Below are 16,602 nucleotides of genomic sequence, written 5' to 3'. Positions count from 1 at the left end.
ACTCAGTCTTGACGCACGATATTCACGCTGCAGCAACAGCAGCAGCAGCTGTTGCTGCTGCTGTGGCTATTGTTGCTGCTGCTGCTGTCGTTGCAGCTGCAACTGCTGCAGCTAATGAAGCTACGCAAGTTGCTGCTGCTGCTGCTGCTCAGGTGTACAGGCACCTGGCCTTCTTGTTTGCTGCTGGCCAGGAGATAGGGCTGCGTTGTCTTTGTTTGTCTTCTGCCTCCTTTATGCATGCATGCAATCAGCAAATGCATTGTAAATATAACAGCACCTGTTTAGCTCTCTCTCCTTCCGCATCCCTCTGGTTAATATGTCTCCTTTGATTCAATCTCCTTCTTTACCTGCATTCTCCGTCTTAATATGCATCTTCTTTTACTTCCGCTGCAGCGGCATCTGCCGTGTCCTTTACTTGCTGCTTGCTGCATCGCCTACTTCTTCTGCTGTTCCCCCTTGTGTTGATGGCATCTGTTCTTCTTCCGCAAATCTACGGATAATCTCTGTGATATCCCAGGTATCAACAACAGGAATTTGAAGTAGGTCAGCATCAGAAACAGATCCATCATCGTCAATTCCTTTAAGTATTTCTTCTGCTTGCTTCTCTTCATCATCTTCCTCTACGTAGTCTTCTACTTGAGCTAAACTCTCTTCCGATGTGCCTATTGCTTTTAATGCATCGTCTGTTGCTCCAGCAACTTCCCAGCGTGCTTCAGGTGTAGTGAAGTCTTTCTTAATCTCCGTCCACGCACTTCTTGCTGCTGCTAGTTTGTCTCCATACGTGATGTCTAGGTCTTTCAGTGCTTCTTCTAATCTACGAATTCTTTCTGTATAAAAGGTAATCAATGTATTCTCTCCCAACAAACGTCTCTTCAAAATTATTCTCGTCGTTCCTGTGGGGTCGGTGTCTGTTGCGCTGCTACCATCGTCTTTATCGTGTCTAGGAAGAGACAGCAGACCTCTCCTGGCCCTACTTCTTCTTCTGTTTGCAGTATCTAACCTCTCTCTTGTCGTCTGCAGCAAGCCTTCTATCCTGTCTCGTTCAGCTTTAAGTACTGCTGACGTACTCTTATTGTCCCCAAAGAGACTCCTTATCTCTTGTCCGAACGAGCGCTGTCTTGCTATCTCTGATGCTCTATCCATTAGATTTAATGTCTTTAATCTTTTCTCCTCAAAATCGCGTTGAGAAACCAAAAACTGCCGCACAAGATCAGGGTTTTCTGCCTCGTTGTCTATTCTCTCGTCAAAGTAACGGAATATGCCTAAGGCAGTTCTATGCTCTCCCACGCACCTAGACTCAAGAGTTAAGAATAAATCTTCTCCAGATCTTCTTGCTTCTTCCAGTGCTTTTTCTGCTGCATCTTTGTGTTTTCCCTTCAAGAAATCTATTCTCTTCTCCAGAACATTACGAGTCTTCGGCCCAAGACCGCCACCACTCAGCTGTATAGTCAGCTCGCTTATTTCTTCTTCATACTCACGTCTTTGTTCGCTAACATGTTCTTCTGCTAATTTTCTCTCATACTCTTCTAATTCTTTATGTTGTTCTAGAGCTTCTTGGGCAATAGCCTTGCATGCAAGCTGCTCTTTTACCGTCCCTAGTCTGTCTCCGGTGTCCTTCCTTATGCTTGAAAGAGAAGCATTTTCTTTTTCTCTTGATTCTACAGCTTGCTCTAGAGGGGCTAATGCATCTAAGAATTCTCTTCTCTTTGTCTCAAAGTCTGACTCCACGGACTCCTTCTTTGCCTTTGCATCTTGTATTTCTCTCTTTAACTCGTCGAGCTGGCCCTTACGTTCCTCTAAATCTGCTTTTAGCTCTTCTACTTCTTTTTCTTTCTCAGCCCTTTCATCATTTTTCTGTGATATCTGTGCCCTTAGCTGCCGCACCTGCGCCTCTAACCTAGTCTTTGTTTCTTGTTTTTCTTCATTAGATAAGCCTGCCTTCGCATTCTCTATCTTTTCTTTCTTTAACTCTAGCTTCTTCTTCTTAAGGTCCTCTAACTCTTGCGTAGCTATCTGTATCTCTTCTAAAATGCTTCCCCCTTGAGTACTAAGAGCTTCACCCCACCGTGCTTCCAACAGAGCCATCTCAGCCATTCTCTCTACAACAGCCCTCTTCTTCTCCGCTAATTTCTTCTGTTCTTCAAACGTCTTCGTAAGGATGCCTGAGATATCTTCAGACGCCATATCTGAGAATGCTTTGATTTTTTCTTGCAGCACTCGAGTTTCTTCTTCTAGAGCCTCTGCTTCTTTGTCCATCCTGCGCACTAATTGCAGCAACTCTCCACCGCCTCTACCTTGTGAACTCAGTTGCTCGAATAATTCTGCCTCTGCTTTCTCTGCCTCCAGTGCTGCTGCTTGAACCTCCGCTTGTCTCCTCGAAGCTTCGGCCTTCCTCTCTGCTAATTCTTTTGTAATATCCGTCGATTCTTTTATTTTCTTCTCGTACTCATCCAAAGACTTCTGCAGCTCTTCACGTCTTGCTGCTGCTGCTGCACGTGCTGCAGCAGCTACTTCCTCAGCGTTTAACCAACGGGCAACTCCGAAGACAAACAATAAACCACAAAGAAGAAGAACAGTAGATAAGTGAGAACGCACTTTACTGTTTCCTGCAACCTGTGTTACTCTAGCCATAAACGTCTCTCTTCTAGATCTCCCTGCTGTCTTTGAAGTACCTCCTCTAGAACCCCTTGCAGATAGTATATGCCCTCCCCCTGCTTCTACAGACCCTGTAGGCCCTGCTGCTCCTGCTGCTGATGCTTCTGCTGCACTACCACCAGCAGCAGCAGCGGATTCTTCTACTTGTTCCTGCACAGTCTCTACTTGAACCTGATCGTCACCAAACGCTTCTGCTGCTTCAGCTCCCCAAGCACCAGCAGTAGCAGCATTATCACCACCACTGCATGCAATAAATATAGCAACAGCTGCTGCGCAGAGAAACATAGCGCGAGGCAACCGACGACGCCAGCTACTGCTGCAGCTTATGCTGCTGATGCAGCTACGCCTCCTGCTCCTGCTGCTGCTGCTGCAGCAGCAAACAGAGGGCTTCTCTTTCATCATATAAGATGGAAATAACAAACTGAACGCCGCTGTTGCCGCCCTTCTGCTTCCTCTTGCATGCAACAAAATACCTCGCTAGACGGCAACACTATCGAGAGCCTCTCGGGGATCGATCGATCCCCCGGGGCCTCCGGTGTGGGGCCTTGCGGTGGAAGAAAAAAGAATAAAAAGAGGCGTTAAAAACTGCAATAAGCAACAGCAAAAACAAACATGAACAAAAAAGAAAAACCTTAGGGCTTCTCTCAGCCTAGAACGCAGCAAGGCGCTGGCTGCGGCAGCAAGAAGTCATATAAGACTATGCCGTTGCTGTAGCAGAGCTGCAGCATCAGCAGCACCAACCCCCAACACTTTATTGCTCAGAAAAAGAAACAGAACAGGGAAACAGCAGCAGCAGCAGCAGCATCCACTGCTGCCGCTGCAGCCGCTGCTGCGGTTGCTGCTGCGGTAGCAGCCGCAGCAGCTCCAGCCGCAGCAGCAGCGAGTGAAAGCAGCTGCCCCTCAGAATAATAAATAAACAACAAAAATACCTTCTCTCTCTTCTCCTGCTGCAGCAACAATCAAAATGTATTTAATGATGTTTAAAGAAATTACCTTCACTTTTACTCAAAAGGAATGATGCCCTGCAGCTGCAGCACCGGCAGCAAAAGCAGCAGCAGCAGCAGCTCCCCATGCCGGCGCTGCTGCTCGCTATTGAGGGTGTTTATTCTTGTTGTTTTCAGGATATAAACAATTTAAAGAAACTTTATATCTTTTTAATGCATAATATTAATCATTATTCTTCTTATAACAACAACAAAAGCAGCAATATATTAGAACTCTCTCCTTCTTTCTGAGGACCGCTGCTCGCCTGCTTGCGTTTGAGGTGAGCGTACACCTTAGTTGAGCTCCCCTCCTTTAATGTAAAGGGGTTTTTATGTTTATTTATGAATATTTATTTGTTTCTATTAACATATGCTTGAAATGCATATAAATGCTGCAAAGGCAGCAGGAACGAGCAGATCACCAACGTTTTGCACAGGGAGAGAGGGTGTAGTCTCTGATTATTAAATAAATAAATATAATATTAACAGCAGCTTTAATTCATTAACACTGCTGCTGCTGCTACTGCTGCTTCTGCTGCGCCAGCGCATGCAGCGGGGGCGCATGCATGCTTGCATGCATGCAAACATTTAAGAGATAATACCTAACACCTTCTCGGGTGTAGCAGCAGGATAAAGCCCTATTAGAAAGAATTGCTGCGTGCAGCAGCAGACAGTATGCGACTTTGCATGCATGGGGCTGAGTCTGCTGCTGCACAGAGGAAACAGCAGCTACAGCTGCATGCGCGATTGTTGCTGTATTCAAGACAGCAACAACAATTGCATGCAAAAAGAAAGAAATATACAAACAAATGCCTCTCTTTGCTGCCCTCAGTATAACCCAAGTAATTCCAAACAGAAATAACAGGGAAAATGTCTCGTTGTCTGGGGAAACAATTAATAGGCAGACAGCAAGTAGTAAAAAACAAGGGAAACGATAAATAATAAATAAGAACTAGTAAATAATAAATAATAAGTAGGAAATAAAAACCTAATTTGTTATGAATACTTACAAAAGAATAAGAAAGGCCTTCATTTACTTTCCTTTCTTTCTTTGTTCTCTAACGAAACAACGGGTAAGAGACGGAGACCACAAAACAGAAAAAAGATATTTCTTCTAATGGTGCAGGAGCCTTATTTCTGCTGCTGTTGCTGCTGCTGCTGTGGGCTACGAGGGGAAAGTAGCAAGGGAAAACAGCAATAAGCAGAAGAAGAAAAAATAAAAAACAAATAATAAAAGAGATGAAAACAACAAATAACAAACAGTAGAAACGCCAAGTATATAAGAACAATAAAAAGCAGAAAATAATAATTATTAATCATACAAATAAACAATATAATAATAAATGATATACGAATTATAGCAGACAACAACTAAGAGCGGCAGCAGCACCAACAACAGCAGCAACAACAACAATGATAACGATAGTAATAGTTATAGATACTAAGTAAGAATAAAGAAACGTAGTAAATAACAATAATAAATAGAAGTAATAGGTAATAAATGAAAATAAATAGAAGTAACAAATAATATATAATAATCAATAAGAGTAATAAATAATAATAAATAAGTAATAAAAGTAATACATAATAAATAAGAAATAAAAGAAATAAACAATAAATAACAGTAAAGAATTACGAATAAAAGGAATTAGCGGTGGATAATAAATAATAGTAATGAGTTTTTTAATACTAAAAACCTTTAATATTATTTATTATGTAAGTAACACATAATAAATAATACGCGATAAATAAATAATAAACAATAATTAAAAAAGTAATAAAAGTTTTGTAAAAGTGAATAATAAAGAATAATAAATAAAAGTAATAAAATTTTTCAATAAGGAGATCTCCTTAAAGCGCTGATATTTAATTTAGGTGGGGCCATCGCCCAGCTTTCTGCTGCGCCTTCTCCAGCAGACAGCCGCTTCCGCTGAGGAGCTGCTGCTGCTGCTGCTGCTGGTGCTGCTGCTGAGCCCTCCTTTAAGCTCTCTGCTTTTTCAAGCTTCTCAGCAGCACCAGCAGCAGCATCAGCAGCACCAGCATCAGCAGCAGCAAGTGAGCTTGGGATAGCTGCTGCCTCTCTCTCAGCTCGAGGCGCCGCTTCCTTGGGTCTGTTGCTGCTGCTGCTGCTGCTGCTGCTGTTGCTGCTGCTGCTGCTGCTTTGAGATTCAGCTGTGTCTCTTTTCGGTGAGGCCTGAGCCTCATGCAAACTCCTACCACCGCTCGTTGCAGCAGCACCAGCAGCAGCAGGGTCAGCAGCAGCAGAATCCGCAGCAGCAGCAGCAGCTGGATGTTCTGTAGGAGACGCAGACTGAGGCTGCAGCAGCAGATGATGTGGAGAGACACCTGGAGAGTGTTTAGGGGGGGCCTTCAATACCCCAGTGATAATCTGAGAAGGCCTTCCTGCCCTTGTTCCTAAGCGAACCATCGGCTGCTGCTGCTGCTGCTGCAGTTGTTGTTGGGCTGCTTCTCTGGATGTGTTTATCGGAAGCCTTGTTGTCTCTTCGCTTGCTGCTGCTGCTGGTGCTGGTGCTGCTGCTACTGCTGCTGCTGGCCCGCCTTGCTGCGCTGCCGTGGCGCCGGAGGGAGCTGCCTCCGCGTCTCTTCTTTGCTGCATTATGTTTGCGGTGTCTCCTGAGGTGTCTCCTTCTTGCTTATTGCTGTTCTGCGCCCTGTCTCCTTGCAGCAGCGCCGCGCTCCTCTGCCCCGCTGCTGCTGCTGCTGCTGCTGCTTTTGAGGCTACTGCTGCTGTTTCAGCTGTTCTCAGTCGCGCGGAGGGCGGGGGCCCTGGTTGTTTGTTTGCTGCCTTGTGCGTTGCTGCTGCTGGTTGTGCTGGTGCTGCTTCTGCTGATGCTGCTGATGCTACTGCTGCTGTCTCCTTGCTGTCTCCTGGCTGCTGCGTCGGTGTCCCCAGGTATTTTTGCAGTAAGGCCTCCATGTCGCTGCTGAGTGGTGCTCCTGCTACTGGAGGTGCTGCAGCAGCTGCTGGAGGTGCTGCTGCAGCTGCATCTGTCTCCTTCTCTGCTGGTTTCATTATGCGTCTCGCCGTTGGGGTGTCTTCTTTCTTAGCCCAGGCGTCTGCACCATGCAAGGCAGAGGAGACACTACGCGGGGATAGAGGAAGAGTTGCTGCAGCAGGTTCTCTTTTCGATGCTTGCTGCTGCTGCTGCTGCTGCTGTCCTGGCACTCGAGAGCCCAGCACGTCGAGATGGCGCCGCTCAACTCGTCGAGACGTTTGCTGCTGCTGCTGCAGCGAAGGGGCCTCTGTCTCTGTTACAGCAGCTGCTGGTGCTGCTGCTGCTGCAGGGCCTGCTGCTGCTGTTGCTGCTGCTGGAGCTACCAGCGCTGCAGGGGGTGGGGGGGCCTTTTGTTTGCTTCCGTGTGCAGCAGCGGAGTCTTCAGCGGCTTTTGCTGCTGCTGCTGCAGCATCAACAGCATGTGCAGCAGTAGAAGCAGCAGCATCAGCAGCAGCAGCAGCATCAGCAGCAATAGGCCTTGGAGATCGCAGGGTTCTGACGGAAGCCACAGAGGCAGAAGAATTAACTCTTGAGATTCCTCTGGCTGCATCTGCTGCTGCAGCATCTCTTCGAGCGTCTCCTGTAGGTCTTTTGCTGCTGCTGCGGGCTCTGCTGCTGCTACCCTCCATAAAGGCAATTGCCTGCGCTCTCCCAATGCGGCTCTTGGGGCTCAGCGGCTCGCCGTCATCGCTTCCGTCCTCTGCTGCAGCAGCAGCAGCTGCTGCTGCAGCAGCTTCATTCTTGTCTTGCAACTCCACATGAATCCTGCGGAATCCGTGAGCAGCAGATTGAATTGATGCAGCAGACGTCTCTCGTTTAATAGGGTCTCCTTTCTCCTCTCGCCTTGCCGTTCTTCGCTGGGAGGAGGCAACAGACTGTACCCTAGGGCTGCGCCCCGGTATCAGCAGCCGCTGCTGCTGCTGCTGCTGCTGTTGCAAGTTCGTCAGCTCTTTTTCTTTTTCTGCTGCTTTGGTGAATGCGCTGCTGAAGAAAGAAGTAAGACGCTCCACACCCTCTCTGCTCTTTTCTGCTTCTCCTCCTATCCCACTTGCTGCTGCTGCTGCTGCTTGTGCTGCTTCGCGGCTATCTCTTGCATCCTCTGCTGCTGCTGCTCCTGCTGCAGGGGCAGCAGCAAACGCTGGTGTCACTACAGAGCGAGGGCTTCGCGGTAGGGTCAGTGTTAATTGCTGAGTGAAGCTGCTGCTTTTATTTAGCTGTCTCCTGTCTCCTTTTTCTTCTCCTTGTCTAGAGCCTGTCCTTCCTCTTGCGGCGCCTGGAGCAGCAGCAGCAGCATCAGAAGCAGCAGCAGCGGACTTGCTGCCGCTGCTGCTGCGCCTCAGCAGCTTCATTCCTTCAGCTTCAAGGAAGTGCCTAGAGGCCTCGCGGCTGAGAGGTGTGGTAGGGCTGCTGAGTGCTGCTGCAGGAAGCGCTGGAGAGCTTAGCGACTTCACAGTTGGTGCTGCTGCTGCTGCTTGATCTGCTGCTGATGCACCCGCTGCAGACTGCCGCTGCAGCTCGGGAGCGCTGGGACTATGCACCTTCATAAGCCTCAAAGCAGCAGAAGCACCAGGAGCAGGAGCAGCAACAGCAGGAGAAGACAATCTCGCTGAGGCTACAGACGGGACTCTTCTGCTGCTGGCTATGGAGACACCTGAAGCAGATCGAGATAAGAAACCCTCCCCAGGAGACGGTTTCCTTGTTGTGTGCAGCTTAAGCATGCCTGCAGCATCTCTTGCTGCTGCTGCTGCTGCTGCTGCGTCTCTTCTTGCTGCTGATGCAGGGCTTCTTGCTGCTGCTGCTGTTGCTGCGGCACCGTCATGTTCTGCTGCTGCTCTGCTGGTTCTCGAAGCAAGAGAGACAACAGAAGCAACCCTATGCAGTGAATGAGTACGGGGCTGCGAGGAGGGCTCTCTAGGAGCAGCAGACGGCACTCTGTATCCTTTGTATATGGGGTGAGAGCTCTTCCAAGCAGCTAAGGCATCTCTGCAGCAAACAAACAACAGCAGCAGCAGCAACAGCAGCAGCAGCAGCAGCAGCAAAAATGAGTAGCAGAAGGACAGGTGCTGGGGTGCAGGTGAGGCTGTCGTCTGCTTGTATAATACGAATGGAGAGAGAAGGGAGAAGAATAGATATTCATTTAAAGAGACAATAAACCCCAAAAGATATTGATTTGAAGAGGCAATATACCTCACCTCTCCTTGCGCAGACCTTCCACTTGAGACTGCAACTCCTGCGTCTTCTTCTTCGCTGCAGCAAATTCGGCATCTTGCTGTCTGCATAGACAGCAGCAGCAGCAGCAGCAACAGAGAGCAGCGCTTCGCTAACAACGCTCCACAACCGACCACAACCCTCGCGCAGCGGCGGTAAAACCATCGACAAAGGATATGAGGTGTAAGTACACCCCAACAGGCAGTGCAGCAGCAGCACCAGCCTGTCTGTACATCTCAGCGTGAATTTCTCAGCTTGGCTGCAGCAGTTGCTGCTCCAGCAGCAACGCCATCCCTTTGTGCATGCACACTGCAGCAGCAAATGCATGCAGTTTTATTTAAATAAATTAGAGGGAAAAAATAGTTTGATTTACTTGAGGCGGTGATCTCTCAGTCGCAATTTCAGCAAGACATCAGCTTTTCTTGAATTCTCCCTCTTTACCTCTTCGAGGTCCTTCTGCACCGCTCGCAGCTCCTTTTCTACTCGCTGCAGCAGCAGCAACAACAGCAGCAGCAGAAGCAGAAACAGTGGCAAGAGCAGAAGCAACAACAGAGGCAGCAGAAGAAGATCCAGCAGTAGTAGCAGCAGCACCAGAAGCAGCAGAAGCAGCAGCACCACAAGCAGCAGCAGGATGCAGCGAGAGCGAGAGGAAGCGTATCAAAGACATGTGTGCAAATTGAGGTGTGCATACACCTGAGGACTCACCACGTATTTATTTTCCCACATTTTTCGCTCTCTTTGGAGGCGAGTTGCCTCCGCTGCCGGCACCATTGAAGAGGGTTTATCTTCATTAATAGAAAGACTCTATAAGGAAGGAAAAATAGAAGAGTATTTTAAACAGAGTTTAAAGATAAAAAGCAGAACAGAATTCTTTTTAATGCCTTTTGTCTTTTTATTTAATATTATTTTACTTTGTAGCGCAGCCTTGGTCATACTGTTGTTAATATTTTAGTCCTACGCTCGACTTATTTTATTCATTCCTTTATTCGCTATGTTCAATACTATTTTACTAATTACCTTGTTTTGTTCCTACTTAATATGAATACTCCTATACTTTATATCTCATTCTATCATAAAAATTAGTACCACTCGATTCTATATTTAATAGTATTATACATTATTTTTGTATTTAATACTATTATACTTTGTATTTAATACTATTATACTTTATACTTGGCAGTATTATACTGTATATATTTAATATTACTGCAGAACAAATACCTGCAAAATGCCCTTTGCGCTGACTTCTTTTACAAATCCTTTCGCCAGCAACGCCGCCTCAATTTCATTTAACTCCAACTGCATTTTAATGCATGCATGCAAACAAAGAATAAACAAAAGGTAGACAAAATGCAGCATCTTCTCTCCCCTATACTCAGTTGTGCTGAAGCAGCTTCCGCCGCCGCTATACATTATTCATTCCCAGCAGCAGCAACAGCAACAACAACTGCACAACCAACTGCAGCAGAAGCAACAACTGCACCACCAACTGTAGCAAAAGCAACAACAACAGCAGCACCAACAGCAGCAGTAGCTGCTGCAGCTCCAACAGCAGCTGCAGCAGCAGCAGCAGGCATGTTGTTGCTTGCCTGCATGCGATTAACCCCCAACGACACCATCTCTGGAAGCTGCTGCATTGTTGCTTTCTCATCTTCTGAAAACTGCAGCAACAGCAACAAGAGAGGAATGTTTGGGGGTGTATGCACAGGTAATAGAAGTGAGCCTTTTATTATATCCCCTCAATGTGCACCTTCTAATATTCAATTATGTTTATTCCTTTTCTTATTTTTAGGTTATTTTAGTTTATTTTAGCTCAACACGCACATTGCATGCAGCGAGACCCGCAGCAAACCGGCCTAGAGACCCCTTTAAGGAGCGGAATGCAGCAGCAAAGGCATTTGCTTCTTCTTCTAATTGTTTTTGTTTCTCTTGTAGCCCTGAAACAAACCTAAAATAGAACACAAACATGCAACAAATGCCAATTGAAGCAGTTACTTATTTGAATGAAGACGGCAAGGCCAATATACATACAAATATATATTTATATATAATCACATATTTCTATATAATCTTTTATATATTACAGGTACAGTGCAGCAAAAAACAGCGGCACTCGCGCAGGCAGCAGCAGCAGGCACAACAGCAGCACAGGGCGGCTGTAGCTGCTATTGCTGCAACTGCTGCTGCTGTCGCTGCTACAAATGCTACTGCTGCTGCTGCTGCTGCTGCATCTTGCTGCTGCTTCTTCTGCTGCTGCTGACCTCTTCAAGACGAGCAACTTATCCTCAGCCTCTTGGCTACGTCTCTCTGCCTGGCGAGCGCGCAATGCATCATTTGCTGATTGTCTCTCCTGTAGCTGCAGCTTCCTTAGTAGGTTGTCGTTGCTGTCTCTGTACACAGCGGTGTCTACTAGCAGCTGCTGCACCACCGCTGAAGCCTCGCTGCAGAAGCACAGCAGCAGCAGAATATATGTAGTTATAGATACATTTGTTTATATGCATTTCATAAAGTATATATGTCATTTTTACAGATATTGCATGGATAACTTATAGTAGTGCTGCTGCTGTAGCAATACAAGAATGCTTTACAGAGCGCAGCAAGACAAACAGATAGGAGGTGGTATATCAACAATTGAGGTTTAGTGCAGCCGACTGCAACTGAAAACCCAAATTCCAATTAACTGCTGCTGCTGCTGCTGCTGCTGTTCATTAGAGGTATAAGAATGTCCTTTCATAAACCTATAACGCACTAACTCCCTAAACACTGTAGGAATGAGACAGTAGTACCATGCGGGTCAACAGAAGTAGCATACCTACCAATCAATCAATCAATCAATCTATCTATCTATCTATCTATCTATCTGTCTATCTGTCTATCTATATCTATCTATCTATCGATTATGTATAATTGTTGCTGTATAGACACCTCACGCCTTCAGCCTCTCAACCGTTTGCCTGTGTTGCGCCTTTATCTCCTCCAGCTGTCGAATAAGTGTTTGATTTTCACCAATGACCTGAGAGCAAAGTTGTTCTTTTGCAGCGACTTTAGCTCGTAAGAAGCCCTGGGACTCCGCAACAGCCACGCGGTGGTGTACAGACATCTTGGCGTCTATACGGCCTCTTTCGTTTCGTTCAGCTGAGGGTATTTCCCTTGAAATAAGGGCTTGAGACGCGCTGCTGCTGCTGCTGTTGCTACTGGTGTCCCGGCCTCCCCCTTCATTGAATGACTTTCTCTGCGGCGTTGCGGCCGACCCCCTGCCTACTGCACAAGCCTGCAAAGATGCAGATACACCCCGCCGGACTCTCTGCGGTGGAGCAGGAGCTGCAAGAGGAGTAGGAGGCTGTCTCTGAAACGGGCTGTATGCCTGTACAGGAAAGCTGAATGAAGACTGCTGAACCCGCGTCTCACAAACAGGAGAGGTGGTGCGCTGTGTCTGCTTCTTCATAGCGCGCATACACCCCAAGTATGGGGAAATAGAACACTCCTGCACCCGAACAAACTGTCCATTGCTGCCGCTGCTTCAAGTCGATTGGCTGTTCGTACACTCCGCTCCAGCGAAGGAGCTTGGAGCCCCCGAACAGGAGAGGTAAGATGTTGGAAAGAGCACAAAATAAGATGCGACTGAAAAAAGCGAGAAATTCAACTCGATATCATCGAACAAATGGCCAGACAATACGCAACCGGGGCCCCCGACGAGGCGACCGTCCCAGCGCGCCGGACCTGTGCAGAACCTCCTCTATAGGGGAAAGTAAGCGCTTTTATGCAAAAGAGATGAAGGGAAAATGTACAAAATGTAATTTAAAGCTATATTTCGACGTTTTTCCTGAACTTCAGCAGCAGGATCAGGGTGTGAAGGGGTCGCGAGAGGCTATCGACGGAGTGATGAGCAGACCAGTCCAGAGTGGTTTGACCGCCTCAAAACTTTGCTTGCTGTTCCTTCATTTCGCACGAAAAGGAAGTTTTAATATAATGCAAGATATTTCCTCAACAGTTTCCTTGCTGCATCCATTCAATGCAACTCCAACAGATTGGCTTCTTCACACTCGCCGTCGTTGCCGCCTCTACTGTGCTTACACCCCAGAACTTTGCCGCTTGAACTGCAATCACCATTTTTGCAAAAAGCTCAACAACTTTCGTTTAAAGAATAATTTCTTTTTGTTTTTCGCAAAGTACTAAAGTTTGTCTGATTTTGGTGCTGCACTGCAGCCACCTTCCCCAGCAAACGTCCATCATACTACCTTCCCGCGTCGGGGCCCTGCGCTCTTTGCCTTCTTCTCACTGAGATAAACGCTTCCGCTAGTATATCCATAGACTAATTTGTATCACTTCTTCCTCACTATAGATCCAGAAAGCTACTGCTACTGAAAAGGCGTTGCTTTCGCACGTCCAAGTTCTGAACTTGCCCGCTCTGGTTAGCTGCCACAGCTGAAGTCTGCTCCAAAATAAACTGAATACACAGCAGGAAAAAGAAAGCTCCTTCCCTAACCTTTCGGAATAGTCCACCTTCAGCTCTTTCCTGTTAAGTAGTGGCCTCCGTATCGCCGACACGGGGCGAAGGAGCAGCCAGCTTACGCATGCACGGAGTATCATTATATATTGTTTTACTCCATACATGTATTAACCACAATACTAGGGAATAACATACAATAAGCACCCATTTTCAGAATAGTTTAAGGAGGCTGATGCTTTTTGGAAGACTGAAGGAACACCGCCCAGAAGCATCGCTAGAGCTTCTGTGCTGTGTCGCGTTCTGGTGTATCTACAGCGTACAACTGGTTTGTTTTCTCGTTACAATCTGTCCTTTCTGTTATAAGAAAGACACCCGATAGCCAACATGCGCAGACAGCCATTAAAAAAGCTGTCTATTTTCTTTGTCTCACGCCGCGAGCCCATTCCTGAAATGCTATCATCAGTTTCAACAATCAAAGTAGGGAAACCTTCACTTGGAGACGGTGAAGAAGCCACCCCAACAATGCGTGTGCAGCAGCAGCCAAGGCTGCTGTTGTTGCATGCATGCAATGCATGCAGCGCATGCAGTGCATGCAGATGGAAGCGAGGATGGAGAGAAAGCAACAGAGGAACACAAGACCACACCGCATGCAAGCAGCCAAGCAAAACAGCCAGCCGCTGCAATAACAACAAGAACTTGAACTCCCCCTGGGCTTGCTGCTGCTCTGAGGAGACCCCCCAAATCAGCGGCATAACAGCAGCAGAACAGCAGCAGATCAGCAGCAGCCGCCGCTGCTTTGAACGTGCTGAGGGCGTATTTCCTGGTTTGTAAGTGTTAATGTTTCAGGCAGGTAGCTGCAGCACAAACACAAACAGCACAAGCTTGCATTTGCTTTACAACACTTTGTTCATAGGAACAACGCCCTAAACGCAACGAAACAACAGTAAGAGGTATCTGTCTATACACCGCAGCAGAGGGCCCCTATCGGCAGCTGAAGCTGCTGAATAAAATGAGGAGGAGCACTTCTAGATCTGCTACTGTTCCAGGGAGAACTTGGAAATGATATTCAAGATATAACAGCCTAGCAGCTGCTTCATGCACGGAGCGCATGGAAGGGTTGCTGTTGTACATTTGTTCTTGTTTTGTCTCGTGCTGCATCGCCTTTCGCGCTATTTCCTCAAATGCAGCGCTGACGTTTGTTGCTTGTTTTGCACTTGTTTCAAAATAACTGATTTTAGAGCCGCAGAAGGCTTCCGCCTTCGCTGTAGAGACGCGGCGCTTCTCCTCTGAATAACGACAACAAACAAAACACAAGAAAATGCAAAGGAATGAATAACCCTCAATTCAATGCATGCATCAGCAACTATGCATGCATGCTGCTCTTGCTGCTATAAAGGAAGAAGGGAAAGAAACAGGCAGAGGATGCTTCATTCTTCCTCTCCTTGCTGCAAACCTCAAAAAAGAAATAACCGCCAAGTTACATATTAGAGTATTATACTACAATGATAATTAAATATAAAGATATACGAATATATTGTTGCAGCATAATACTCTAATATATAGTATTATACTACAATAATAAAATAAAAAGATACAAAAATATATTATTGTAGTACGATACTCAAATATAGAGCATTACTACTATACTATACTACACTAATGCATTGTTATAGCTTTATCTCTTCATTTCTTCATTACGCTATTATCCAATCATTTTTTATATATTTGTACGATGGAGGGCTCCGCTCACTTTCATCGACTTTGTTGCCAAGGACAACGAAAGGAAACGCGTCGGGGTCTGACGGAGAGGACTGCAGCAAACCAGCCGCAGCAAAACAGCAGCAGCAGCAGCAGACCAGCAGAAGAGTAGAACTGAAGAGGTTCTGCAGCATGCAGATGCTGCGCTGCATCAGCTTGCTAGTATTGTTAAGCAGCAAAGAAGGCGACATATTGCTGCTCAGTGTGTCGTTGGGTGATGCAAAAGCAAACAAATGCAGGGATAAACACCACGTTTCATCTTCAGGTATACGTTGCTGAGCATTCTTTCTGTTTCTAAATCTGTTTTCTCTAAAGTATTAATACCTGAATGAGAAATTCTTCTTTCCACGACTCCAGGCTGTCAAAAGACTTAGGATTTGTTACATCAAACACCAACACGCAACAGTCAGCTCCGCGATAGAAGGCGACGCCTAAACTCTGAAAACGCTCCTGGCCTAGAAAGCAGCAGCAGCAACAACAGCAACAAACAAAAAATGTTTTTCCAGAGTAGAAACAGCAGGGAAAAAAACCTAAAAGTGAAGGTAGGAAACGATCTGCATCACTTGAATAGAAGAGCAACAATGTGCATGCTACACAGCCAAATGCTGCTTCTGCACTGATGTTTTGTGTGGTTAGGGCATATGCTTTAGGGTTTTATGCTGCGCAAGCATCATATAAGCATATCCGGTTCAAGCTGAACATCATTTCAGGAAAGTGGTGTTGTGTTGTAATACTTTCGCTGTTTTTTGCGAACATGTTTTGTCGTGCTGCTGCATCTTACCTGCCGTATCCCAAATCTGAATAGTGACTTCCTTATCGTCAATCACAACATCTTTTGTGAGGAAATCCGCTCCAACTGCGCACAACATGACTGGAGTTTTTCAGATGTACGTACACCGCGTGCAAGGGAAACAGCAAGCAAGATCAGCACAGAATGAAATGTTCCTTTCAGAAACATTTTATTTCGCTGATGCTGTGATGTACTTGAAAAACAAGGAATGGTATATATACGTATGTGTAATAATTGCATATATATATATATATATATATATATATATGTTGAATATCATTTTAATTCCATCTATTGAATAAAAATGATATTCAATTCAACACGGAAACAGCATTCTTCAGTCAACATGTTGAATAAAAATGATGTGTAATTCCAATTTAAAAGTGCGAATGGCAGTGTCAGGGAAACTGCGGTGTACAGACGGCTCACTGGTGGCTTTGTATTGATTCGAGAATTTCTTGTTTACATATTGATTCATCAGAGATGTTTTCCCGACGCTGCAACATCAAAACAAACTCCAGAACTCTCTTTACTCGCGAATACACGAAAGAAATGCATATTTTAATAGAATAAATAAGTAATTATGCTGCATATGAAGAAAGAAATACTATTATACACAAATATACATCTCGCATAATACAACCTTGACAACATATGGAGCACTTTATCCAGCTATTTAGGGTTTAGGCTCTGGAAAGAAAACGAGAAAAGAGCCCCTCTATCCCGAAACCCTACACCCTA

The 16,602-nt window shown here is 46.0% G+C and overlaps 3 protein-coding genes across 3 annotated transcripts; all 3 read right to left on the bottom strand.

The window, feature by feature from the left end:
• Nucleotides 1–411: 411 nt before the first annotated feature.
• Nucleotides 412–2,940, bottom strand: EAH_00041240 (hypothetical protein, conserved; the record flags this gene model as incomplete). Its single annotated transcript, XM_013391817.1, has 1 exon — nucleotides 412–2,940. The coding sequence occupies one exon, from the start codon at nucleotides 2,938–2,940 to the stop codon at nucleotides 412–414; it is 2,529 nt and encodes an 842-aa protein (XP_013247271.1).
• A 2,532-nt stretch (nucleotides 2,941–5,472) lies between these two features.
• On the bottom strand, nucleotides 5,473–12,973 carry EAH_00041230 (hypothetical protein, conserved; the record flags this gene model as incomplete). The annotated part of the gene is made up of 8 exons (XM_013391816.1): nucleotides 5,473–8,638; nucleotides 8,848–8,928; nucleotides 9,237–9,349; nucleotides 10,085–10,162; nucleotides 10,688–10,811; nucleotides 11,125–11,304; nucleotides 11,794–12,227; nucleotides 12,938–12,973. The coding sequence occupies 8 exons, from the start codon at nucleotides 12,971–12,973 to the stop codon at nucleotides 5,473–5,475; spliced, it is 4,212 nt and encodes a 1,403-aa protein (XP_013247270.1).
• Nucleotides 12,974–14,294: 1,321 nt separating this feature from the next.
• EAH_00041220 (Ras family domain-containing protein, putative) lies at nucleotides 14,295–15,940 on the bottom strand (the record flags this gene model as incomplete). Its single annotated transcript, XM_013391815.1, has 4 exons — nucleotides 14,295–14,599; nucleotides 15,064–15,124; nucleotides 15,396–15,526; nucleotides 15,853–15,940. The coding sequence occupies 4 exons, from the start codon at nucleotides 15,938–15,940 to the stop codon at nucleotides 14,295–14,297; spliced, it is 585 nt and encodes a 194-aa protein (XP_013247269.1).
• Nucleotides 15,941–16,602: the final 662 nt, after the last annotated feature.

This window comes from Eimeria acervulina, genomic scaffold (genome assembly GCF_000499425.1).
Source record: "Eimeria acervulina Houghton genomic scaffold, Eah_scaff517, whole genome shotgun sequence".
In the NCBI taxonomy this organism is placed as follows: domain Eukaryota; phylum Apicomplexa; class Conoidasida; order Eucoccidiorida; family Eimeriidae; genus Eimeria; species Eimeria acervulina.
The sequence above is the reverse complement of the archived record's forward strand: the minus strand, read 5'-3'. Positions and strand labels throughout refer to the sequence as shown.